Raw genomic sequence first — 27,904 nt, 5'->3', positions numbered from 1 at the left:
ATAATAAACCAAAACTATATTATCTATTGCTGATATGTCTATTTTAAACCGCAGTACTGTCAACGCACCACAAGGTGGCAGCTATGCACTCATGTGTAAAGCTAAGGTGAGTTTTAAAATATCTTTATTATACTGCATGTAACTGCATACTGGTTTTTAAAATACCTAAAGTAAATCTGTCCATATACAACGAAATCAATCAATAATTACATTTATTGATTGATTGATTGATTGAATAAATAAATACCTGCACCCTGCTATACATGCTCATGTAACAGGAGCTAGGCCTAGTGATTGGCTTCTGCTCAGGCATGAGTGACAAGGATCAGGGTAATGGGTAATATTAGTAATAATATTCTTATTATTTACTGCTTTTTCTTTTTTTCTGTTGGTTTGCTTTAAACATATTTTATTCTTCCCTAATAAGTGTTTCATTGTACAGTTAAAATCTCATCTTTGCAGTGTTTTGCATTGATAATAAATATCTACTTTTGGAAACACATATCACACCACGTGGATAATGAGAGCCATCAAGGGTAGGCTGAGAGTTATACGTGGAGTTCATAGACTTGGCTTGCTAAGGCTTAGTAGTACAGTCTCCTCCTGTTTCCCTAAGGACAGTAGCCTCACCTCCTTGTTCATCCAGCATCACCAGAGTCCGAATTCCAGCGTCTTTACTCTGTCAGAAAAAATAGCCATGAAGCAAAAACTTTACAAATCATTTTACTCAAAATCATGATACTACAGGAGTTAACAACTATGCTATTAAAAATAAAAAAGGCCGCCTAGTAAAGGATCTGGCATTACGGAGTGGTATGGATGTTCAGCTAGTTCCATGTTACATTCATCACTTCTGCTGAAACCCTAAAGGCTTGCCATTTGGGGGTGGTAAAAAATATTTAGTTGAGCTGCGTTTTTACTGCCCCAACCGCTTCCCCTTAAGCTGCAAAAACCATGGATGGGAGCACACACATGCTGCGGCTGCAAGGCTCTGTTTTGCAGCTATGGAAAGAATTACACACCCTGTTGTGTTTGGCAGGCATTGCTGCCCGCTGAATGCAACCAAATCAAGCAAATGGGACCACACTGCAACCGTAGTTAAAAGAGGAGATGAGGAGGGGAGACATTGCCTCCTCACTTTCGGTCAAACAACTCTGAAAAGCGATCCAAGTGGGGCTTTTCTGAGACGCAAGAGCTGCAAGTTTGCTCCCCGAATAGCATGCGCCATATAAGAATCAATCACTTTTTCTGGCCAATCTCTACCTTTCCTGTTAGAACCCCTCTCAGGTTTTTATTGCTGTTTGATACTCATCCTCTCTATCTATCCTGGTGATCATGGTCACTGAGACAGAAGACAAAAAGTGATTGTAAATCCAAGTTGTCATTAGTTTTTAATTAGAACAAGAGTCGAAGGGAACTCTTCTAGTGGGGATATTCTTTCCGGAGCCAACTGTCTAAGAGGGGGATTCACTTTGGAGAGATCTCCCCTCACTTCCTGTTTAGTCTCTAGGATGGGACGTTAAGGTACTCAATTACTTTACGTCCAGCTTGAAATGTTTACAGAAGAATGTACTGCCGAAAACACTTGGGTGAATTGCCCGCATCCCTCAATTGTCAAACACCAAAGGAGAGCCCTCTAGAGGTGGGACTTTTTGGGACATGAGCATGAACATGAGAAAACCTTTGTGCCGCTTGGCGTGCATGGTGATGTTAGATCGTCTGCTCCGGCCAACGCATTTCATTACAATTGACGTCATTTATAAAACATCCACACAAGGCCATTTAGGAAGTAAGCCACTCCCCTCACTGGCTCAATAGGAATAAACTCATGCTCCATAATCAGACACAAAAGTAGTGACAAATTAAAAACAGAAAGTTATATAGCATACTTGTCAGCAACAGGTGTGACCAGAAATGTGTGGACTGACACAAAGAATATCAGGCATGATTAAAGTGTAAAGAATATAATTTATTTAAAAATAAGTGAATAACACAAATGTAAGCGCACCTCCAACTGTGTAAATCCAACCAGATAACCAAACAATAGTGACACACAGCGAACAACTGCTCAAACCAAATATATACAGAAAACAGGATAAATGAATAGTATTTGTAACAGAGCCGGGGTCATACACGGGAGATCAAGCAGAGGGAGCTGGGACGGAATAAGCAAGCAGGAAGGAAGGAATCAGGCTGCAGGGTCAGGATCAGAGTCCAGGATCAGGCTGCAGTGTCAGGATCAGAGTCCAGGATCAGGATCAGGATGCAGGAACGCAGGTCTGGAGCACATGGAGACAACATCAAGGCAATGAGGAAGAGCATGCACAGGGTTAAAATACACTTCCTGCAACCAGTATCAGGTGATGACTGATTGTATTAGAGGTCAGCTTCTGACTGCTGGGAGACACCCGCTGGTGGACACTGGAACTGCAGCCTATGGATCTGGGAGCTACAGTGCCACCAGCTGGTGAGCACTTTCCTGACAATACTGTTATAGAAATAGGGAACAATAGGACATCGTTTGAATTAAAAAAATTCATAAATTTAGTTTTATCAACATATCTCAATGCAAATCACCATCTAGTGGCTAAACTAGGTCTCATCCAGACGAAACATTTCAAGCTCCATAGAAGAACCCCTAGAAGTGGGACTTTTTAGTGCATAGAGTAGTATAATATATTGGATAAAAAAATAGAAAATTATTTATTCACAAATATGCATAACAGACACAATAAAAATACCATGCGGAAATATACAGGACAAAAACAGTTTGTCCCGAAATCTGTTATCCAACAGGCTTTGGCTTATTCATGTACAACTGTTTTTGTCCTGTATATTTCCGCATGGTATTTTTATTGTGTCTGTCATGCATATTTGTGAATAAATATTTTTCTATTCTTTTATCCAATATATTGTACTACTCTATGCCCTAAAAAGTCTCACCTCTAGGGGGTTCTCCTTTGGAGCTTGAAATGTTTAATCTAGATGAAACCTAGTTTAGCCACTAGATGGCGCTCTGCATTGAGATATGTTGGTAAAACTAAATTTATGAATTTTTATAATTCAAACAATGTCCTATTGTTCCCTATTTCTATAACAGTATGCTATATAACTCTCTGTTTTTAATTTGTCACTACTTTTGTGGCTGATTATGGAGCATGAGTTTATTCTCATTGAGCCAGTGAGGGGAGTGGCTTACTTCCTAAATGGCCTTGTGTGGATGTTTTATAAATGGCTTTAGCGGTGTCAGATCTTGTGCTCCTGGCCCCTGATGATGTCAATTGTAATTAAATGCGTTGGCAGAAGCAAATGATCTGACATCACCATGCACGCCAAGCGGCACAGATGTTTTCTCATGTTCATGCTTGTTCATTTCTACATTTGTATCACTTTATAAAACTAAACCCAAGGAATTTTTGGAACATTATGCTATGGGAGGCCTTTTTTTTTTTTCTTTTAACATAGTCATGATATAATATGGATATTGTGGATTCCACCTGAGGATTGGAGGAGCTTGCTGGAGAGGCCTTATTACCATAGATTGTGTCCCATTGAGCTGGGGAAGCGTTTGTTGGCATCCAATTCAGGTATGGGTATTAGGTATCCTGGCAGCTGCCAATGCTAGCTGTCAGAATTTAATAGCAGGCCCTGCAGATTGATCCATCTGTACTAAATAACGTGGAAGGAAGAAACCATTGAAGTTCATAGGACTTCATTCACACTTGTGTGACCTGTCATACAACTTTGGATATCAAAGTTGCAGGACAAGTCGCAGCCCATTATTTTCAATGGCACCTTTTAAATTGGTGTGACTTACAGTTGCAGTATCTTTAAAAAAGTGCCTGCACTACTTTGACGCGACTTTTGAGGTGACTTTGATCTAGAAAGTGTAACGTCGGATCAAAATCGCACTCAAAGTTGCATATAAGTTGTGCTTCAGAGCCACACTGGAGTCGCGCTAGTGTAAATGGAGCCTAAAAGTCTGTTAATATATGACCGGCTTTAGTTAAAGACAGTCTCCACAACTCATTCAAAAAGCTAAATACTAACATATCCCTAATGGAGGAAGGTTAATATGCAAATATCAAATGAGTCCAAATTTGGGTCAAGTCCTGAACTTGGTGGATTGATTCAGGTTTATTGAGGCGTGGACACAGAATGTGATATTGTATTTTAAGGTTCGTGCTTTAAAAGTACAGGGATTTAAAAAAATAAACATTTATACTCACCTAGGTGGATGCGGCATCAAGTCCGATGCTGCATCTGTCCCCTGCCATTTCTAAGACCGAGAACCGAGCAATTAAAGACAGCTGACTGCTCGGTTCTGGGTCTTCAGTGAGTAGAGAGACAGTGACTCTTGGGTATCTGGGCGGGTCCCAACAAAGTCTGGAGTGTCTCAGTGACGTCAGCCGACAGCAGATTTAGCCTGCTGTCGGCTGAAGACAAGTCAAAGGAGTGTAGAACGAAGTGCGCTCCTGTGTCCCACAGGGAAAGTAGGACCAAAATAGTTTTGGCCCTTCTTGACCTTTAACACTTTTATTGCCCTGCTATTTCCTGGCAGTACTAGGAATGTTAGATCGAATCCCTACCAGGACATTGCCTGCATGGAGTTCACAAGTTCTCCCTGCGTGGGTTTCCTCCGGGTATTCCAGTTTCCTCCCACATTTGAAAACATTCTTGTGGGTTAATTGGCTCCTGCCGAAATTGGCCCTAGTGTGTGTATGTATGAATGTTAATTAGGGACCTTAGATTGTAAGCTCCTTAGGGACAAGGACTAATGTGAATGTACAATATACATTTAAAGTGATGCCTAAATTGTTGGCTCTAAATAAATAAATATAATAAATAAATAAAATAATCTTCCCTGCAGTAACATGACATCACCCCATCATCAAGTCATATTTATCAGCTATGGGAGGTCTCACCTCTTCCATCAGCTGCACCATGCGTCGAGTCACTTCCAGAGACTAAAAGAGAAAATGTTGAGGTTATTAGAGCTCTGGATCCCTCCATACAACACAAACATTTCTATCAGAGGTCAGATATTATTTATACTGTATCACTCACTGTGGCTCAAAGCTATTTTTTTTTCTTAAAGTGTTTGTTACCCCAATATTTCATATTCCTGATATGTGCCTGCTGTACCATGCACTTGTATGAGAAAGTATCCTGTTCTCTTTGCACTGCTCAACTCAGCCCTCTGTGTGTGTTGATTGGGGGAGCTAATACCGACCGATCGCCGGGATCGGACTGGTGGGGTGTCCGGTGTGCGCTGTATGCCGCCTCCCCCTCTCTGCTAGACATAGCCGGCTCCCCTCCCTACACGTGGGCCAGACAGAGGGAGCGGGGAGCTGCAGAGGAGCCGGGACTGGGATCAGTGGGATGGATGGAGGAGATCACACTTCCCCACACCCTCTACACGGTGTACGGTTACCGGACACCATCATCATAAAGGGCCACATCCGGCCCCTGACACCTCCGCACTATAGCACCTCCAATATCAGTGGCTCCAATAGTAATCCCGATCATTGGTGTCATGTCCATAATAATAACCCCCATCATTGGTTGGTAACCCCCCCGCAAAAACTTTTGAGCACCAGCCGCCACTGCTAGAAACTGCTGCTTAGGAGCAGTTAGCAGCCTTTCGGAGCTTCAAGGAGCTGTCAACTTTATTTTTTCTGCTGGCAAATCTCTCCCAAAAAGGCAAAATAAGCATTTTTTTTCTGCTCCTAGAATCTGAAGCTTAAAAAAATGGCTCTAGAAAAACATAGTGTGATATGGGAAGCCTCAAAGGGAAGTCATTGATTGGGACAAGAGGGAGGGAAGTATAGTGAATGTTTTCGCTGACCCTCATGGACCCCCTGTAACCCATCAATGGATCACTTAGGGTTCCATGAACCCCAGGATAAGATCCCCCACATTAAAAGGAAACTATAATATATTTTCAGTGAGTAGGTTTTATTATTGCAATCTTTACCTAAATGTAATTTTGATTTTAACAAGCTTGATGTCCTAAATTTCCATTACTGTACTACAAATTATACCGCTAATAGCTGTCTCTGCAAACTATAACATCACATTGAAATATTACTACAATTAAGTGGGACACCTTTAGATGTATATCTTCAAAAATATAATCATATAATAGACTATAGTTAAGCCATCTGACCTCTGTGATCTGCTTGCCAAGATCACAGTTATTAACATCTCAGCATGGAGGCTGGACTACTCTATGGCCATCTTCCATCCTCTTCCAGCACAAGAAGAATAGAGAGACAGATCAGACAAATATAAACTGCTGAGATCTACAGAAAAGCTCAAAGAAATTACAGAGAGACCTGGAGCAAATATAGAATAGATGACAAAGCACCAGTTCTTTATTTTATTTTCATTCAAGAGCCATTAAGGTCTAATTGTATTACTCCCATTTCTTTAAAAGGTGTAATGTAAATCTATGGCCACTAGGTGACACCAGGTTTCTAGATAAGACATTCTAAGTCTGAACATTTCCCATCCACTGTGATCCGTCTCCAATTATATCTCTTGACAAATGACAATAATACTAATTAATAATTTACTACTTTGTTCAGTTTTCTAAAACACCCCATACTTGTTCAATAGTGCATTAATGAAGACTAATTTTATTAGCATACAGATGGTAATATATTAAGTTTTGTACAATAAGTCTTCCCTGTCTTGGAAAAATATACTGTTCTGTTCAATTACTGTTATCTGTAACTCTGCTCTACTTTACATTTCAAAGCTTCTATATTTTTACAAAAAAAACTCTGGGCCAATATAAACACTGCTCAAAAAAAATAAAAGAAACACTTTGAAAACACATCAGATCTCACTGGGGACAAATCTCATGCTGGATATTTATACAGATATGGACTGGACTATGTGTTAGGATGCCACATTGTTTGATGGAAATTAACTACTTGCCTACTGTGCACTTAAACCCCCTTCCCATCCAGACCAATTTTTAGCTTTCAGCGCTCTCACACTTTGAATGACAATTGCGCGGTCATGCTACACTGTACCCATATGAAATTTTTATCATTTTTTTCACACAAATAGAGCTTTCTTTTGGTGGTATGTAATCACCTCTGGGTTTTTTATTTTTTACAAAAAAAGAAGAAAAAAGACAGAAAATTTTGAAAAAAAAAAAGTTTTTCTTATTTTCTGCGAGTAAATTTTGAAAATAATTTTTTCTCCTTCACTGATGTGCGCTGATGAGGCGGCACTGATGGGCACTGATAGGCTACACTGATGGGCACTGATGAGGTGGCACTTATGGGCACTGATGAGGTGGCACTTATGGGCACTGATAAGGAGGTACTAATATGCCGCACTGATGAGCACTGATAGGCGGCACTGATGAGCACTGATAGGCGGCACTGCTGGGCACTCAGAGGTGGCACTGCTGGGCACTGAGAGGTGGCACTGCTGGGCACTGAGGCGGCACTGACGGGCGGCACTGATGGGCACTGATAGGCGGCACTGGCGGATGGCACTGATGGACACTGACAGGTGGCACTGATGAGCACTGATGGGCGGCACTGATGAGCACTGATGGGCAGCACCATCAGTGCCCACACTCAGTGCCCATAGTGCTGCCAGTCAGTGCTCATCAGTGCCTAGATGAGCAGGCACTGATGGGCACTGACTGACAGCACTATGGGCACTGATTGTGGGCATTGATGGGGGGCACTGATGGCGGGCACTGTGGGCACTGTGTGTATGTTTTATTTACCTCTAATAATCAGGGCACTGGTGATCGGTGCCCTGATTACATTCCTGTGTGTCCCTGGCGCTGTGCATCTCTCCCTCCTTCCTCACACTGCAGGCTCCGTGTGAGGAAGGCGTGCTGGCGATGAGAGATGATCTCATATGTTTACATATGAGATCATCTCTCATTGGACGGTGCGATCACGTGGTGAATGGCCGCTGTGATTGGCCATTCACCACGATCTGTGATCGGCTGTGTCCAAGGGACACGGCCGACACAGATTTTCCCCGATGCGCGCTCGCGGTAGCGCGCGGGGAGACTCTTTCTGGGAGGCCGTATAAAAACGGCCTCCCGAAAATTCAAGTCCGCGCTGCAGCCGTATATAGGCTGTAGCGCGGATGGCAGGTGGTTAAAATTATCAACCTACAGCGGGCTGAATTCGAAGACACCCTGAAAATCAAAGTGAAAAAATGATGCAGCAGGCTAGTTCATTTTGTTGAAATTTCATTGCAGCAACTCAAAGTGGTACTTAGTAGTTGTATGGCTCCATGTTCTTGTATGTATGCATGCCTGTTGAGATGAGGATAGAGGGGGTTCCCTTCAGTGCCTCTTTTGCTCCCTTATAAATCTGGCACTATATATATATATATATATACACAGGGAGTGCAGAATTATTAGGCAAATGAGTATTTTTGAGGATTAATTTTATTATTGAACAACAACCATGTTCTCCATGAACCCAAAAAACTCATTAATATCAAAGCTGACTATTTTTGGAAGTAGATTTTAGTTTGTTTTTAGTTTTAGCTATTTTAGGGGGATATCTGTGTGTGCAGGTGACCATTACTGTGCATAATTATTAGGCAACTTAACAAAAATCAAATATACAGTATACCCATTTCAATTATTTATTTTACCAGTGAAACCAAAATAACATCTCAACATTCACAAATATACATTTCTGACATTCAAAAACAAAACAAAAACAAATCAGTGACCAATATAGTCACCTTTCTTTGCAAGGACACTCAAAAGCCTGCCATCCATGGATTCTGTCAGTGTTTTGATCTGTTCACCATCAACATTGCGTGCAGCAGCAACCAAAGCCTCCCAGACTCTGTTCAGAGAGGTGTACTGTTTTCCCTCCTTGTAAATCTCACATTTGATGATGGACCACAGGTTCTCAATGGGGTTCAGATCAGGTGAACAAGGAGGCCATGTCATTAGCTTTTCTTCTTTTATACCCTTTCTTGCCAGCCACGCTGTGGAGTACTTGGACGCGTGTGATGGAGCATTGTCCTGCATGAAAATCATGTTTTTCTTGAAGGATGCAGACTTCTTCCTGTACCACTGCTTGAAGAAGGTGTCTTCCAGAAACTGGCAGTAGGACTGAGTTGAGCTTGACTCCATCCTCAACCCGAAAAGGCCCCACAAGCTCATCTTTGATGATACCAGCCCAAACCAGTACTCCATCTCCACCTTGCTGGCGTCTGAGTCGGACTGGAGCTCTCTGCCCTTTACCAATCCGGCCACGGGCCCATCCATCTGGCCCATCAAGACTCACTCTCATTTCATCAGTCCATAAAACCTTTGAAAAATCAGTCTTGAGACATTTCTTGGCCCAGTCTTGACGTTTCAGCTTGTGTGTCTTGTTCAGTGGTGGTCGTCTTTCAGCCTTTCTTACCTTGGCCATGTCTCTGAGTATTGCACACCTTGTGCTTTTGGGCACTCCAGTGATGTTGCAGCTCTGAAATATGGCCAAACTGGTGGCAAGTGGCATCTTGGCAGCTGCACGCTTGACTTTTCTCAGTTCATGGGCTGTTATTTTGCGCCTTGGTTTTTCCACACGCTTCTTGCGACCCTGTTGACTATTTTGAATGAAATGATCACGCTTCAGAAGCTTTGCAATTTTAAGAGTGCTGCATCCCTCTGCAAGATATCTCACTATTTTTGACTTTTCTGAGCCTGTCAAGTCCTTCTTTTGACCCATTTTGCCCAAGGAAAGGAAGTTGCCTAATAATTATGCACACCTGATATAGGGTGTTGATGTCATTAGACCACACCCCTTCTCATTACAGAGATGCACATCACCTAATATGCTTAATTGGTAGTAGGCTTTCGAGCCTATACAGCTTGGAGTAAGACAACATGCATAAAGAGGATGATGTGGTCAAAATACTAATTTGCCTAATAATTCTGCACTCCCTGTATATATATATATATATATATATATATATATACAGTGCCTTGCGAAAGTATTCGCCCCCTTGAACTTTGCGATCTTTTGCCACATTTCAGGCTTCAAACATAAAGCTATAAAACTGTAATTTTCTGTGAAGAATCAACAACACGTGGGACGCAATCATGAAGTGGAACGAAATTTATTGGATATTTCAAACTTTTTTAACAAATAAAAAACTGAAAAACTGGGCATGCAAAATTATTCAGCCCCTTTACTTTTAGTGCAGCAAACTCTCTCCAGAAGTTCAGTGAGGATCTCTGAATGATCCAATGTTGACCTAAATGACTAATGATGATAAATAGAATCCACCTGTGTGTAATCAAGTCTCCGTATAAATGCACCTGCACTGTGATAGTCTCAGAGGTCCGTTTAAAGCGCAGAGAGCATCATGAAGAGCAAGGAACACACCAGGCAGGTCCGAGATACTGTTGTGGAGAAGTTTAAAGCCGGATTTGGATACAAAAAGATTTCCCAAGCTTTAAACATCCCAAGTAGCACTGTGCAAGCGATAATATTGAAATGGAAGGAGTATCAGACCACTGCAAATCTACGAAGACCTGGCCGTCCCTCTAAACTTTCAGCTCATACAAGGAGAAGACTGATCAGAGATGCAGCCAAGAGGCCCATGATCACTCTGGATGAACTGCAGAGATCTACAGCTGAGGTGGGAGACTCTGTCCATAGGACAAGAATCAGTCGTATACTGCACAAATCCGGCCTTTATGGAAGAGTGGCAAGAAGAAAGTCATTTCTTAAAGATATCCATAAAAAGTGTCGTTTAAAATTTGCCACAAGCCACCTGGGAGACACACCAAACATGTGGAAGAAGGTGCTCTGGTCAGATGAAACCAAAATCCAACTTTTTGGCAACAATGCAAAACGTTATGTTTGGCGTAAAAGCAACATGGCTCATCACCCTGAACACACCATTCCCAATGTCAAACATGGTGGTGGCAGCATCATGGTTTGGGCCTGCTTTTCTTCAGCAGGGACAGGGAAGATGGTTAAAATTGATGGGAAGATGGATGGAGCCAAATACAGGACCATTCTGGAAGAAAACCTGATGGAGTCTGCAAAAGACCTGAGACTGGGACGGAGATTTGTCTTCCAACAAGACAATGATCCAAAACATAAAGCAAAATCTACAATGGAATGGTTCACAAATAAACATATCCAGGTGTTAGAATGGCCAAGTCAAAGTCCAGACCTGAATCCAATCGAGAATCTGTGAACTGAAAACTGCTGTTCACAAACGCTCTCCATCCAACCTCAAACGACTTACAGCTGTAATCGTAGCAAAAGGTGGCGCTACAAAGTATTAACTTAAGGGGACTGAATAATTTTGCACGCCCAATTTTTCAATTATTTATTTGTTAAAAAAGTTTGAAATATCCAATAAATTTCGTTCCACTTCATAATTGTGTCCCACTTGTTGATTCTTCACAAAAATTACAGTTTTATATTTTTATGTTTGAAGCCTGAAATTTGGCAAAAGGTCGCAAAGTTCAAGGGGGCCGAATACTTTTGCAAGGCACTGTGTGTATATATATATATATATATATATATATATATATATATATACAGTATCTCACAAAAGTGAGTACACTCCTCATATTTATATAAATATTTTATTATATCTTTTCATGTGACAACACTGAAGAAATTACAGTTTATTACAATGTAAAGTAGTGAGTGTACAGCTTGTATAACAGTGTCAATTTGCTGTCCACTCAAAATAACTCAACAAACAACACAGCCATTAATGTCTAAAGCACTGGCAACAAAAGTGAGTACACACCTAAGTGAACATGTCCAAACTGGGCCCAATTAGCCATTTTCATCTCCCAATGTCATGTGATTCTTTAGTGTTTCAAGGTCTCAGGTGTAAATGTGGAGCAGGTGTGTTAAATTTGGTGTTATCGCTCTCACACTCTCATACTGGTCACTGAAAGGTCAACATGGCACCTCATGGCAAAGAACTCCCTAAGGATCTGAAAAAAAAATGTTGCTCTACATAAAGATGGCCTAGGCTATAAGAAGATTGGCAAGACCCTGAAACTGAACTGCAGCACGGTGGCCGAGACCATACAGCGGTTTAACAGGACAGGTTCCACTCAGAACAGGCCTCGCCATGGTTGATCAAAGAAGTTGAGTGCATATGCTCAGCATCATATCCAGGAGGTTGTCTTTGGGAAATAGACGTATGAGTGCTGCCAGCATTGCTGCAGAGGTGGAAGGGGTGGGAGAGTCAGCCTGTCAGTGCTCAGACCATACGCCACACACTGCATCAAATTGGTCTGCATGGCTGTCGTCCCAGAAGGAAGCCTCTTCTAAACATGATGCACAAGAAAAGCCTGCAAACAGTTTGCTGAAGACAAGCAGACTAAAGACATGGATTACTGGAACCATATCCTGTGGTCTAATGAGACAAGATAAACTTATTTGGTTCAGATGGTGTCAAGCATGTATGGCGGCAACAGAGTTGTATAAAGTACTCGAAACCCATACTTGAGTAAAAGTACAAGTGCTCGATCAAAAAGTGACTTGAGTAGAAGTGGAAGTGCTCGATCAAAAAGTGACTTGAGTAGAAGTACTAAAGTATTCAACATTTTTTGTACTTAAGTATTGCAAGTAGTTTTTTTTTAAATTTTGCTACTCAAGTACTGAAAGTAAAAGTACCAGTAGTTTTGAAAAAAAAATTGCTACTCAAGTACTGAAAGTAAAAGTAAAAGTACTGTGTTATGTAGTTATTAAAGAAAGAAGTCAAAAGTTTGAACATCATATTTTTTTTATTATTTCAAATGCAGCTTTTATTTATACATACAGTAGCATTTATTTTTGTATGCGCTGATAATACACATGTTTTGAGCTTCATGAAACCTGCCATCTACTGTTCTGGTAGTGGTAATTTTTATAATTGTAACGAGTAACTACGCAGCACAAAAAAAAAAAAAATATTGGAGTAGAAGTATTGAAATCATTGAAAAAATGTAGTCAAGTAAAAGTGGAAGTAGGAGAAAAAAATTCTACTCTAGGAAAGTACAGATACCGCCTTTCGGTACTTAAGTACAGTAGTGAAGTAGTTCTACTTAGTTACTATACATCTCTGGGCGGCAACCAGGTGAGGAGTACAAAGACAAGAGTGTCTTGCCTACAGTCAAGCATGGTGGTGGGAGTGTCATGGTCCGGCACCGGGGAGCTACAGTTTATTACGGGAACTATGAATGCCAACATGTACTGTGACATACTGAAGCAGAGCATGATCTCCTCCCTTCGGAGACTGGGCCGCAGGGCAGTATTCTAACATGAAAATGATCCCAAGCACACCTCCAAGGTGGCCACTACCTTGCTAATGAAGCTGAGGGTAAAGGTGATGGACTGGCCAAGCATGTCTCCAGACCTAAACCCTATTGAGCATCTGTGGGGCATCCTCAAATGGAAAGGGAAGGAGCGCAAGGTCTCTAACATCCACCAGCTCCGTGATGTCATCATGGAGGAGTGGAAGAGGACTCCAGTGGCAACCTTTGAAGCTCTGGTGAGCTCCATGCCCAAGAGGGTTAAGGCAGTGCTGGAAAATAATGGTGGCCATACAAAATATTGACACTTTGGGCCCAGTTTGGACATTTCCACTTAGGGGTGTACTCACTTTTGTTGCCAGTGGTTTAGACATTAATGGCTGTGTGTTGAGTTATTTTGAGGGGACAGCAATTTAAGAGCCCGTTCAGACAGGGGCGACACGACTTGCTGGGGCGACCTGTGAAGTGCACCGCGACCTCGGCACGATATGCACGGACTTCATATAATTGAAGTCAATGCAAGTCGCCTCCTATTAGAACGGGTCCTGTGCTAATCAATGGCAGGCGACCGACCGCGACTTGTCAGGCGACCAAGTCGCCTAACAAGTTGCGCTAGTGTGAATGGACCCTTACACTGTTATACAAGCTATACACTCACTACTTTGTAGCAAAGTGTCATTTCTTCAGTGTTGCCACATGAAAAGATATAAAAAAATATTTACAAAAATTTGAGGGGTGTACTCACTTTTGTGAGATACTGTATATATATATATATACTATCTTACCAAAAGTATTTGTGAGATACTGTGTATATATATATATATATATAGTGCCAGACTTATAAGGGAGCAAAAGGGGCACTGAAGGGAACCCCCCTCTATCTTCATCTCAACAGACAGATTTGCTCCTAAAGACTCATTGTTACCTTTCAGAGTGTTAATGTTAATGTAAGCAAGATCATCAAGGGCATGCTGCCAATGGGGCAAACTGAGGGGATAACCTCAGTCCATTCCAGACACCCTCTCCTCACTGCAGCATAGAACTGATGCCCTTTACACCCCTGGTTGCTTGGATGCTGGTGCCACCAGCGCCATCATAAATGATGCTGCTGTGCATCCCAGCCGCCTACATTCTAACAACCGCTGACCCTGTGTAGCTCAGCTGCCAGCCTTCTAGAAGCAGATGATACTCAACATCATTGATTACTGTGCCAGTATCCTGGCAACCAGAGGGGGGTAGAAAAAGTCACATAGGGAGGCATCCTAACTGTACATGGGACACACTAACAAGCAAAATCTTTCTAATTGTTTCTGTTCAGGCTGGGTTCACAATGCTGTGCGGTGCGGCTCACAGCAGGAGTCCGGTGTATCCCTGTTCCCCGTTTCAGGGACAAATCAGGCCCAATCTTTTGGCTGGATTTGGATGCACAGGACTCTTCTGCAAACCGCTCCACAGCCATCCCGGAGATGTGCAAACTGGAACTGGTCACACAGGCTCCTGCCATGTGAATTGGATGCGGAAAACCCACATCAAATTCGCATAAGTGTGAAAACAGCCTCAAACTTGTATGTTCACTTTGCCCTAGGCTCTACACTCAAAAAAAAAAAAAAAATACCCTTTCTTTTATCTTTCTATTTTTTATTTATTTATTTATTTATTTATTTTTAGCAAATTCAGGCATTTTTGGTCTCATAGACTTCAGTAGGAGTTCCTATAAACACTCGATAGGTGCCTGTTTGCGTGTGGTTTTACAACTGAAAACTTCCTCCACTTCTATAGAACTGCTGTCCTCAGCTTGCCCAGCCCAGGAGACAAATCCTTGAAGCTTATGGGCTCATTCAGATGGGCACAGTGACCTGTCCATCCTGCATCCAGTTCAAGGCTTTGTGCAAGCAGCTCACAGAAGTGAATGCAGATGCAGCAGCAGAACAGACACAGCCACGTGTCAAGTTATGGGCAGGAATGGATGCATGGATCTGTGCACACAGTGTCTGGCGTTTGGATCCATGGTTCTGCTCTTGCCCACATGTCAAATTTAGACACACCACAGTGTCAGCGCAACAGTTGCATCTGCATGCATGCGGCCCCGAGGTGGATGCAGATGCAGCAAAAAGCGGCTTTGCACAGAGGACTGGACTTAGTGCTTGTCTTAATGAGTCCTAATACACACACAATAATGCTTATTAAACACCTGTAATATTGCTTGACAAAAAAGATGCTAATGTATCTTTTTAAAACATAGCACCTGAGTTTATCTGATTAAAAAAAAAACAGTATAATATGAATAATAAAGCAGTGCCTCCTTATAAAAAAAAGATACAGCTTCCGCACCTGAGTTTTTTTACAGGTAGGAAACTGTAATAGAACATTTACAAAGAGAACAATAGAGAATCTGATGAAATTTTCCAACTAATCATTTCTTTTTGCCCAATGGTAATCTGAAATTCTTTGCCGTAGGGCATAGGACACATGACACTTTAAACACACAAATGAACAGACTAGTTGGATCATCAATAAATGTTTTCATGAATATTTCATACTTTCATACCTGAAATGCAAGATTCTGTGCTTGGTTCTCATATCCTCACTCACACATCTACTTCCAGCTGTCACTCACCTCATCCGTGACTTGATCCAGGCGCAATTTCAGCTGCAATTCCCTATCGAATCTCCTCTTGTTCTCCATCTTAGTATAAACTATTCTGCAGGTAAAACGTTAAATAAGAAAATAATAATACATACAAATCAAGAAGAATCAGGATGAAGCATTAAAAAAAGTCACTTTAACACAAAAAGCAGATAAACAGTATAGAATGGAATTAAAGTGATTGTAAGCCCTCACATATACCCAGTAAAGTGACTGGCCTAAGGTAATACACAGATATGAAACAAACCCTCCTGCATATGTTGTACCTGATTATCTGCAGTCTTCTCTTTGCAACAACCACTCAAAGTACATATTTGTTTAAAGTTTGTCTGAGCTGTCAGAAAAAAGGGAGCGGAGAGCTGAAATTACACACTGCAGAGCTCCAGTGAGGAGAGCTCTAAGTGCTGATTGAAGGGAAGAGACACACCCTCATTTACACAGCACACAGGAACAGAGCTGAGGCTGTCAATCAGCTGGAGTTCCCTCCCCTGTCACCTTTTTTCTCTTGATGTCAGGAAAAATTGTCAGAAGTGATTCATGAGGATAGCAGAAGAACAAAGCAGCAGACAGAAATGACACTTAGACCTCTTAATTAATAAAAGTACACACTATAGAGCAGGGATTCCCAAACTACCGCCATGCAGCTGTTGCAGAACTACACATCCCATGAGGCATTGTAAAATTTCTGACATTCACATACATGACTAGGCATTTATTTATTTATTTCAGGTACTTATATAGCGCTGTCAATTTACGCAGCGCTTTTACATATATATTGTACATTCACATCAGTCCCTGCCCTCAAGGAGCTTACAATCTAAGGTATGATGGGAATTGTAGTTCCTGAACAACTACAGGGACGTAGTTTGGGAATCCCTGCTACAGAGGAATGATTTTTGTTCTTTTTTCCCGTCTGAGGTTTACAACCACTTTAAAGAACTATCTTTACAATTTTTTATTTTGTTCTGCCATCAAGGGACAAATTACATGTAGTACTTTGCCCTATGTAGCTAGGTGCTTCCTAACGCTGGGCAAATGCCGCTCATAATTTGGCAGGTTCAGCAGGGACAAATTCCAAATCGGTGTGTGGCCGTCCCCATCCAACGTTTGATGGACATCTGTTAAAGAGAAAGGCCCCTTTCACACAGGCGGACCGTTCAGATCAGCCTGTCTGTTTTTCAGGCGAATCTGAATGGACACCCCATGCATCTCTATGGGGCAGTGGATGTCAGCGGAGACATGTCCGCTGACATCCGATCTATCAAATCTGGACGGATGGAAACCCTATTTTCCATCCGTCCAGTGGATCGGATGGGATCGGAGGAGAACGGACAGACCGTTCCCATCCAATTCCCCCATAGAGAACAGCGGGACCTGACAGCTCTGTCTCCGCACACAACGCGGAGACAGAGCTGCCATCTGCCTGCTCAACGGGGGATTGGCGGATCGATCCCCCGCTGAGATAAACGGAGTCCACCTGACAGACTGGATTGTGTGAAAGGGGCCACATGTTGGAAATTTTTCCATGATCAGCAGCTGCAGCCATTCAACTGTGGGTGCTGCTGTCAGAATACAATATTCCAGGGGGGGAGTGGGGTGGGGGGCAATTCCTCCATCCACCTTGTTTATATGGAAGGAGGAATCGGTTCGCCTGCAAGATGAATTAAAGAAAAAACTGAGTATTGACCCAGGGTGGTGAATACAAATGCACACCACACTTTTCACATATTTATTTGTAAAAAATGTTGAAAACCATTAATCATTTCCCTTCAAGGCACTGTAGCCTTAAGCTGGCTATGCACAGTTAAGTCTCATTCACATGGGAGTACCTATGTATATGTGAAGATACGGATTTGCCTGCATAGGATGCACAGGTGTTCCCTGCATCCACGTACAGGCAGTCCCATGCTTGTCTATTGGGACAGGGTGGCTGCACAGGACCAGCCCTGGTCCCAATTTCACAACTGTGTGTGTCCCCAAAGGCACACTGTCTATGTCTGGGGACATGCACTCCCACGGCTGTCAAATTTGGACCAGTGACTGTGCTTGTGTAGTTGCTACATCCCAATAAACAAGAACGGGAGTATTGGATGTGCAGCCCCAAAAACTCAAGAATGCTGAGCTGTGGGAGAGTGCGAATTTTTGCATGCATAGTTAGGCTGAGTGTTCATTTTTTTAATTTCTGGGGCCAAGCATCCAACAGTCGGTATGTCCTGCTTAGGGATGTTTTTGTGAAAAGCCTGTAAAGGTGAACTTACTCTGTAAGGAGGAACTTCACCCTAAATAACCCCCAAAAGATCCCTAACACTTGTCCTTGTCTCACAATTTAAAAAAAGGTCTTGAAGTCATTTAGCAAATTATAACTGGGTAGGGCTGATACCACTCAGTCCACAAAGGTGCTTTGTTGCCAGCCCACAACAGGACACGGGAGCAGAGTGCATCTCTGGGACATCAGTAGGAATTTTTCTGTACTTGCAGGGTCCTTAATGGGGAAAACACAGGAGATGTACTATTTATGGGTTTTTTCCCCAAGACATATATCCTAAATAAAGATTGCCTAATCATTTGATGTATTTTCTTTATTTTTGAGCCTGTAGAACATGGAAAGTGTCTGGAATAAACATAACCCAAGTTGCAGTTTGTTCTTTCTGATTTTCTAGGATCAGCTGAAACATTCCAGCAGTCAAAGTTGGAGTAGGCAGAATGTGGGAAAGTTGTGCATGGTAACATCAGCTTCCAGCTTTCATTTTCAAAGCTTAACTGAGCAAGCTGAAGATAGAAGCTTATTGGTTGCCAACCACAGCTGCTCCAATTTTAATAAATTTGCCCTTGTGTTTGTAAAGTTTATCTAAATCCAAACCCATAAATGTAATATATTGCAGCTTACCAATTCTTAGGTGTGGCAGCTGCATTTGTTTTCATTTTCCAGGCTTTGTTTCCTTTACTTTCATCTGGTGTTCCAGCCAGTAACTCACTTCCTATTAGGATGTCCACACTCTGGATGGAGGAACAACGGAGATGCCCTTGGACAGTAGAGCTGGCCATACATTATACAATTTTCTTGGTCAATTTCCAACGGACCGTATTAAAGCGGAGTTCCGGCCTCAAAATCGAAACAATCAATTTTGGGCCATCCGCTTGCTGATTGCAACCTGAAAAAGAAATGGATACTGCCAATTTTTTTTTTGTTTACTTACCTTATTATAGAATAAAATATACTCACCTTCCTTCCACTTCCTCCCTCTGCGGCCACGGCCCGCGTCGTCACTTCCAGTTTGCAATGACTCCTGGTGCAGTGCATTGTGGGACTCCGATGTCACGGAAGAAAACACAAAGAGGGACGCTGCGGCTTCAGCTGCCCACACCTGAGATGGCAGCGCTGGAGAAGAACTTTTCAAGGTAGGTATTTCTTCTTACAGGTAAGTGCGACCCGGGACAATTCAGAGGCTATCCATTATGGAATGTACTAGCCCTGACTGTCCCGGGGGTATTTTTAGCTCAAATTGACCCCCGAGGCCGGAACTCCGATTTAAGCACACTATACTTTTTGTATGTAAGTGGAACATTTTTGTTTTACTACAATAACATATACAATTTTACACTATGGAGATCTCTTTCTGATTTTATATACACTCGACCTGGGGAGTCATCACTGGGAGAACCTTCTATTCAAAGACAAACAAATCATAAGGAAAATGGCAAAGTGAGACCTTCAATGCTGAAATGCAATGTACAGTATGCACTGCTTCCCCATCTGTTTGGTGAGTGGGGACACAGGAGGGAGCACGGAGTCATCTACACAACATTTGATTTAGAGCACGGGCACCTTATTTATTATCACAAGGACTATCTATTTATTCATTTATTGATCATCAGAAGAACATTTGATTTACAGCACTGGCACTTTATTATCACAAGGACTATCTATTTATTCATTTATTGATCATCAGAAGAAAATTTGATTTACAGCACTGGCACTTTATTATCACAAAGACTATCTATTTATTAATTTATTGATCATCAGAAGAACATTTGATTTACAGCACTGGCACTTTATTTTTTTATTTTTTTTTTCCAAATACACTTTATTATCACAAGGACTTTATAATAATTTGCTGATCATTACAAGGACAATTGTATTTATTAATTATTATTCTCATGAATTTTTGATCATTTAAATTTTGTTGATTGTGAATTTTGCACTTGGCACCTTATCAACGTTATTTGTTATCTAGAGCAGCGCTAATACACACATTACTCAGCAGATTTAACTGTATTATTCTCTTAATAATTCTAGGCAGACGTCCAGAGGAACCTTCCCCCCCTTCCTTACATCAGATGTCAAGCATACGCCACCCTCCCATAAATTACAGTGCACCTCTCTCACCTTGTGCTTCTACCAGGTAGAAGCTGGGTAGACTAACGTGCAGGGCCTGGAGGAGATCCAGAGGAGGCTGGAGTCAGCTGCCAGAATGTGGTGAATGCTTGGAGGCAGAGGCGAATGGTTGCTGCGGCTGCACGGAGAGGCTCAGGATCTGTAGGAGGAGTTCTGTCCTCTTCTCTCCTGCCAACTGCTGACACGGGGGGGGGGGGGGTTGGTTTTAGGGGTGACCCTCTCTGAGGCTGCACAAAGAAGCACATGATCTAGTGGAGGGATAAGGTGGGGTTGGTGACGCAGCTGCAGGAGAGGTGCGAGGCCTGTGGGCTTTGTGTCTGACACATGGGGTGTAGACCATTTATGTACCTCCTGAAGCCTGGCTGGAATACTCCTAGGATGTTGCTAAGAGAGGGCTAGACATTACTGCTCACCTCCACCATCACAGGAATGAGCTCGTTCTCTGATTCAAACCCCTCACATTTGGGGGCTCACTCCTGTGGTGGTGAAAGTGAACAGTAAGCTCTAGTTCGCACTGGTGCAGCTTTGAAATCGTGCTACTTCAGAGTGATTTCAAAGCCGCGGATCAGTGTTCTTTGCACCTACCATTTCATTGCGGCTTGCGACTTTGTTAAAAAGAAGTCTATGCCAGTCACAATGAAATCGGCAAAAAGTACTGCAGAAACCTTTTTCAAAGTTGCTGCAACATGAGTCTTGGCAATTTAAACAGTTCCATTGCCGACAATGGGGTGCGACTTGGAACTGTCAAATCACATGACAAATCGCACTGGTGTGAACGGGGGCTTAGACCTGGGCTTTTCTTAGCAATGTTCTGGGAGTTTTCCAGTCAGGCTTCATGAGGTAAGTAAATGGCCTACACCTATAGCATGGGCATTTTTCAACTACAGACCCCCTTTTATCTGCATAGGCAACTTTTGTTTTTTTTTTGGTAAAGATGAACTAACCCTTTCAGTACTGTCACCTTGATAGACAAGCTCCAAACAATGACACAAAAAAGAAATCTCATGTTATCACAACACACACTGAGGCGGTTTCACTAAAGAAGCTGAGAATCTTAATTCAATTAATAATAAGTTCATTTATCCGGTCATGCATGGCAAATTCTTCTTCACTTTGGATCCTCAATCATATGCAGTGAATAAACAAAATATTGATTTTTATGCGATTGAATATTCACGCAATTTAATCGTGTGAATATTTACTTACAACACTTTCCAAGACCTACAACCCCTTAAGTGAATGAGCCCCATTCTCAGGTTACATCACAACGAGACGCACTGGCAGCCACAACAAACACCCCACCTGTCTCTCCCGCTGGAATCTTTTCCTTGAGTTGGCGAGAAGCGTTTCCCTGGAAATCGAATCTCCGCCCCTCCTGCGTTTTAGTTGGTCTTGCTATGTAACTCCCAGCCAGTAGATATTGGTGGAATAGAACCCGAGACCTGAACCCTCTCAATAGCCTAAATTTATTTAAAGTTCAAATTTTCACTCAGCTAACAACATGTAAAGTGTCCCTGCAACTCTACATGTTCCTGCCTCACTGTTGGAAGATGTGTAATGAAGCCTCTTTGAAAAGCGTTCCAACTCAGCCAGCTGCAGGAAGCCTTAGCAACGTCTTAGCAACATCGCTATGGAAACAGCATCCTCCTCACAGGGCGGGAAAGTGTAATGACAGCAGAGCATGAGGAGCTATTTATCTTCTCCGGGAGAAAGGAGGGGGGGGGGGGAGTTTTATTTCTATTTAGAGGGACACTATGATTATCATCATAAGCAAAGCAGCGTGAAGAAAACATGACCTGTAGATGTCATCTTCCACAAAATTACATATTGTATTATTTTTATCTCTTCATCTTAGCAGCGTGTTTCCATGGAGTCAGCTTGTGAGAACAAGGCTAGTAATCAATGGTCACCACAGATCTCATTAGTAGAGCCAGTTGTTCTGAATGCTGGTGATCATTTATGGTTTTAAAGAGCCGTCATACAAAAAACAAACAAGTTATATATTATATATATTATACTTAAAAGGGGAAAAAAAACATTCATGACTTTCAGGTTAAGACTTTATGCTCACAACTGCAAGAGGGCGTAAGAAGTCAGTGTAAGGGGGAGTGGATAGCCTACCATTGGAACAAACAGTTGGGCTTTGCTATACAAGTGTTTATGTTGGCACAGGTGTACAACCCTAGATGCCGAAAGTCCGCCCACTGTGGTGATGCCACAGCCCCACCTCCTTACATCTAATCAGGACTTCTTCAAAGGACGTAACATGTAAGGAGGCGGGGCTGTGTCATCACCACAGTGGAAGGTACTCCCGAGAGAGCTATGAGGAAAGATTACAGGAACTGAATTTATTCTCTTTTGAGAAAAGGAGATTAACCGGTTGCCGACTGCCGCACGACTATATACTGTGGCGGTCAGCCCCGGCCAGGCAGAGTGACGTATCGGTACGTCACTCGCCTGTCACTGACTTGCGAGCCAATTGCGGGCGGGCCCGCGCCCGCCGTGGCTCGTTCACAGACAAATCAGTGCGTGTGACCGGCGGACTCGATGTCCGCCAGTCACACTACGATCGCTCCTGTGAAGGGCGAAAGACAGAGCGGCTTATGTAAACAAGCCGCCTGTCAGTTCTCCCTGTGTAAAAATGAAGATCAGACGGTTCTACTATGTAGAACCGTTGATCTTTGTTTTTACACCAATAGCAATGTCCCTGCACAGTTAGAATCACGCCCCTAGGACACACTTAACCCCTCCCTGTCCAATAAAGTTAACCCCTTCCCTGCCAGTGTCATTTTTGCAGTAACAGTGCATATGTATAACACTGATTACTGCAGTAATGTCACTGGTACCCCCAAAAGTGTCAAAAATGTCAGTCAAGGGTCCGATCTGTCCGCCACAATGTCGCAGTACCAAAAAGAAAAATTGCAGATCGCCGCCATTACGCGTTAAAAAAAACCCACCAAAAATGACAAAAATCTTTCCCTTTGTTAGTAAACGCGATAACTTTTGCGCAAACCAATCAAAATACGCTTTTTGCGATTTTTTTTACCAAACATAGGTAGCATAAAACAAATTGGCCGAAAATGTTAAAAAATTTTGATTTTTACATTTTTTTTTGGGGAAATTTCATATAAAAAAATTTGAAAAATATTATTTTTGCAAAATTGATGCTCTTTTTTTGTTTATAGCGCATGATCAAAAAATCGCACAGGTGATCAAATACCACCAAAAGAAAGCTCTGTTTGTGGGAAAAAAAGGACGCCAAATTCGTTTAGGTACAGCGTCGCACGACCGCGCAATTGTCCGTTAAAGTCACGCAGTAAAAAAAAATCGCAAAAAACCCCCTGGTCAGGAAGGGGGTAAAATCTTCCGGGGCTTAAGTGGTTAACCTCCCTGGCGGTATGATTATGTCAGGAATTATGTACCAAAAGCGGTACAATTTTTTGCATGGAAATTTGGCGTTATGTATTATAGGCCTACAATTCTTAGTAATTACTGACTTAAATCTGACCAAAACAAGACTCTAGTAGACATCCCAGATGTGATAAATTTGAAACACAAACGCATGAATTATAATCTAACCAATAATATAATTTTATTATATAATATAATATATATATATATTATATAATAAAATTATATTATTGATTAGATTATAATTCATGCGTTATATATATATATATATATATATATATGTGCATATATATATATATACATACATATATATATATATATATATATATATATATATATATATATATATATAAATATAATATAAATGTTATGTGTTTGTGTTTTGTGCAACATTTGAATTTCCCTCCCAGTTCCGCTACCATGCACCATTGCTGCTGCAGGGAACGGAACCGCGTGGCCAGACGACGCACCCAATCGTGGATTACGGCGGTGAAGGACTTCTGGGACTACCCGATCTGACGTGGAGCCACATCGAAGTAGGAGTGGATGCCCCGAACCTGCCGTTCATGTGAGATGAGCCTGTTTTTCTGCTATAACAAGTGAGTGCGATGTGTGTTGCTGTTTTCTTTTGAATAAAGCCAATATCAGACATATTGCACTAGTGGAGATATTCCCTTTTTTCCACATACATGGGAGAATTAGTGGAAGTGGGCTATTGAGCTGGACTTGGAACCATCCCTTGATGTTACCATTCTATCCTAGGACTACGTTTGACAACGTGTGGATTTGATGTTTACATGCGAGGTGTGCTCATTTATGAAAATAAGTGAGCATTGGGATTCGGTGAGTGGCCATTTCTTATTCCCCCTGCATTTGGTGGTGGATTAGCGGTGACCCTACCAGATTACACGGAACATAGGGGTTTTTGCAGTGTGCACCTTCATTAAGAGGAACACCGTATACCTGTGATGTTATCGTTGACCTGGAGTTAAAGGGGATTGATGTTTTGCATACCGTTTTCATATGAACTTGTGGGACCATTCACTGAATGATGTGGGGATTGAATCATTAACCACACTGTCATTTGGGGTTTTTACAGTTTATTTTAAGAGACTTTTTTACACTGTTTCAGCGCTACTAATATTCCTTTTATAAATGTTATGTGTTTGTGTTTTGTGCAACATTTGAATTTCCCTCCCAGTTCCGCTCCCATGCACCATTGCTGTTGCAGGGAACGGAACCAGGAAGTCATCAGACCGATGGAGGAGAGGCGGGGATCTCGGCTGGCGATCACAGCAATGGGAGATCATCGCTGGATCGCCAGGAGAAGGTAAGGAACCCCGCTGCAGGCTCTGCACATCTACCCCGAGCGTGACTCGGGGATACCGATCCTAGCATAAAAAATCCACCCCAAGTCACGCTCGGGGATACCACTAAGGGGGGATATGATCAACATGTATAAATATATAAGGGGTCCATATAGTGAACTTTGTGTTGAGTTATTCACTTTAAGGTCATCATAGAGTACAAGGGGGCATTCTTTACGTCTGGAGGAAAAGAGATTTCATCTCCAAATACAAGAAAGACTTCTTCACAGTAAGAGCTGTAAAAATGTGGACTACACTCCTTCCAGAGGTGGTTCTGACCAGCTCAGAAGATTACTTTTAAAAAGGCCTGGATTCTTTCCTAAATGTACATAATGTAACTGGGTACTGTAAAGTTGATCCAGGAAAAATCTGATTGCCTCTCGGGGGATCAGTAGGGATTTTTTCCCCTGCTGTAGCAAATTGGATCATGCTTTGCTGGGGTTTTTTCACCTTCCTCCGGATCAACTGTGGGTATAGAATTGTGTATATATGGGATTGTATGATTTTTTTTTTTTTTTTTATTGGTTAAACTAGATGCACTTGTGTCTTTCAACCTATGTATATTGTTTGCCGATAAGCCGATATATTTTCTGTCAAGTGAGTGTAACCCTTTATGTGTTGCCAGTAATTATTTACATATTACACTATTGGGGCATTTGCATTTATATCTTCCATGAGCAAATATTACTGCAGGGAGGTGGAAGAGAAGATCGAGTGTTTGAGAGGAGGAATCCAGGAGCTGCCGAGATCTGTAAATCATTCATAGACCTCACACACACTCAGATGTCCACTTAAGGAGGTGAGGTCACACTTAACCACTTGCCGACCGCCGCACGACTATTTACTGCGGCGGTCAGCCGCTCATGGGCAAACCAACGTAGGGCTACGTCGCTCGCCCAGGAGCCTGTAGGGGGCCAGCGCTCCTGCCCCCGCTCGTTCAGTGATCCCCGCGTGTGTGACTGGCGGCTCCGATGTCCGCCGGTCACTCGCGATCTCCCGCTGGAGAGGGAGAAAGGCAGACGGCTGATGTAAACAAAGCCACCTGTCATTCTCCCTGATATAAGTGCAGAGACTATACGATCCTGCTATGTAGGATCGTATGTCTCTGTGGTTACATCACAAGCCACGCCCCCCCACAGTTAGAATCACGCCCCTAGGGATACATTTAACCCACTGATCACCAATAAAGTTAACCCCTTCCCTGCCAGTGTCCTTTTTACAGTAACAGTGCATATTTATAGCACTGATTACTGTAGTAATATTACTGGTACTCCCAAAAGTGTCAAAAATGTCAGTTAGGGGTCCGGTCTGCCGCAATGTCGCAGTCCCGCAAAAAAAAAAAAAAAAATTGCAGATCGCCACCATTACTAGTTAAAAGAAAAACAATAAAAATGACATAACTCTTTCCCGTAGTTAGTAAACGCAATAACTTTTGCGCAAACCAATCAAAAAACGCTTATTATGATTTTTTTTTTTACCGAAAATATGTAGCAGAAAACAAATTGGCCTAAAATATTAAAAAATTTAGATTTTTACATTTTTTTTTGAGAATTTCATATAAAAAAATGTGAAAAATAGTTATTTTTTCAAAATTGTCGCTCTTTTTTTGTTTATAGCGCAAAAAATAAAAATCGCACAGGTGATCAAATACCCCCAAAAGAAAGCTCTGTTTGTGGGAAAAAAAGGACATCAGTTTCATTTGGGTACAGCGTCGCACGACCGCGCAATTGTCTGTTAAAGTCACGCAGTGCCGAATCGCAAAATAGGGCCTGGTCTTTGAGCAGCCGAATCCTCCGGGGCTTAAGTGGTTTAATAACACTTGCATGAATAGTACTGTGGGCAGTACTCAACCCTCCCGGCAGCAGTATGGGGATGAGGAGAAGGTCCCCATACTAGCTGCTACTAGTTGTAAACAGCACGGCCGTGCCCACACAGCCACGTCATTCAGACACACAGCTCCGTGAATGAACTACAAGCCTCACATCCTTAGTGGCTGTCTGTTTGTAGGTCTCAAATAACTACCATGGCACTGTGGAGCACTGTGGTAGTTTATTGAGTCTTCCTGTCAGGGACTATCGGTTTGCCCGTACGGGATGTGCAGGTAAGCCCATACACTGACAGTGTGCAGGAGACCTGCATGGCATCGGCAATCTGCTGATCGCTGGTGCAATGCTTTCCAGGATTCTGCAACAAAAAATAATAAATGCACATTTATTTACCTGCAAAAAAATGTGAATTTATGAATTATTTTTTAAAAAGTGAACTTATCCTTTAGACTAGGTTTACAGCATGGGGTCCGGTGCGTCCCTGTGTACCGCATCAGGTCCGAATCTTTGCCCGAATTTGCACCTGAATCAGCACCAGAGACACACAGGACCATTTTTAAATGCGGACTAGTCACAGTCGGTCACGCTCTCCTGTCATGCAAATTGGATGAGGGGAAACCCGCATCCAATTCGAATAAGTGTGAACCCAGCCTCAGCCCAGGTTCATACTGAGGCAGTTTTGAAATTGTGCGAGCTCAACTCGCATTATTTCAAGCCGGCATTTTAGTCCAACTTTGGGGGTAATTGCACAGATGTCTATGGAGATCGCCCGCAAAATCGCCAAAAGTAGTACAAAAACGACTTTTGGGAATCGGAGCGGCTTCGCAAAGTCGGCGCCACACCAATTCGGACAGTGCAATTGCCGGCAATTGGCTCCGATTTGACATGTCAAACTTGACCAGTATGAACGTGGGCTTAAAGCGTAATTCCACTTTTGTTGAGAAAAAAACATTTCCCTCTGACTGATCAATGTACATTACAAGGATT

At 42.3% G+C, this 27,904-nt stretch overlaps 2 protein-coding genes across 2 annotated transcripts in view; one reads left to right on the top strand and one right to left on the bottom strand.

The window, feature by feature from the left end:
• The window catches only part of LOC309560053 (synaptosomal-associated protein 25-like), a 37,770-nt gene extending 15,878 nt beyond the window's left edge, over nt 1-21,892 (bottom strand). The window contains exons 1-4 of the mRNA XM_082263561.1: nt 21,616-21,892; nt 15,888-15,972; nt 4,926-4,967; nt 631-679 (exon numbers count right to left, since the gene is read on the bottom strand). Of these exons, the coding sequence (XP_082119687.1) occupies nt 631-679; nt 4,926-4,967; nt 15,888-15,956 (160 nt within the window). The 5' untranslated portion in view covers nt 15,957-15,972; nt 21,616-21,892. The remainder of the gene's footprint in view (nt 1-630; nt 680-4,925; nt 4,968-15,887; nt 15,973-21,615) is intronic.
• Nucleotides 1-27,904, top strand: part of LOC309559345 (cytochrome c oxidase subunit 7A2, mitochondrial-like) — a 361,900-nt gene that overhangs the window by 51,956 nt on the left and 282,040 nt on the right. The gene's annotated exons all lie outside the window — the stretch shown is intronic.

This window comes from Pelophylax lessonae (assembly GCF_965119305.1).
Source record: "Pelophylax lessonae genome assembly, chromosome: 7".
NCBI classification, from domain to species: Eukaryota; Metazoa; Chordata; class Amphibia; order Anura; family Ranidae; genus Pelophylax; species Pelophylax lessonae.
This window is presented reverse-complemented; position numbering and strand designations above follow the sequence as displayed.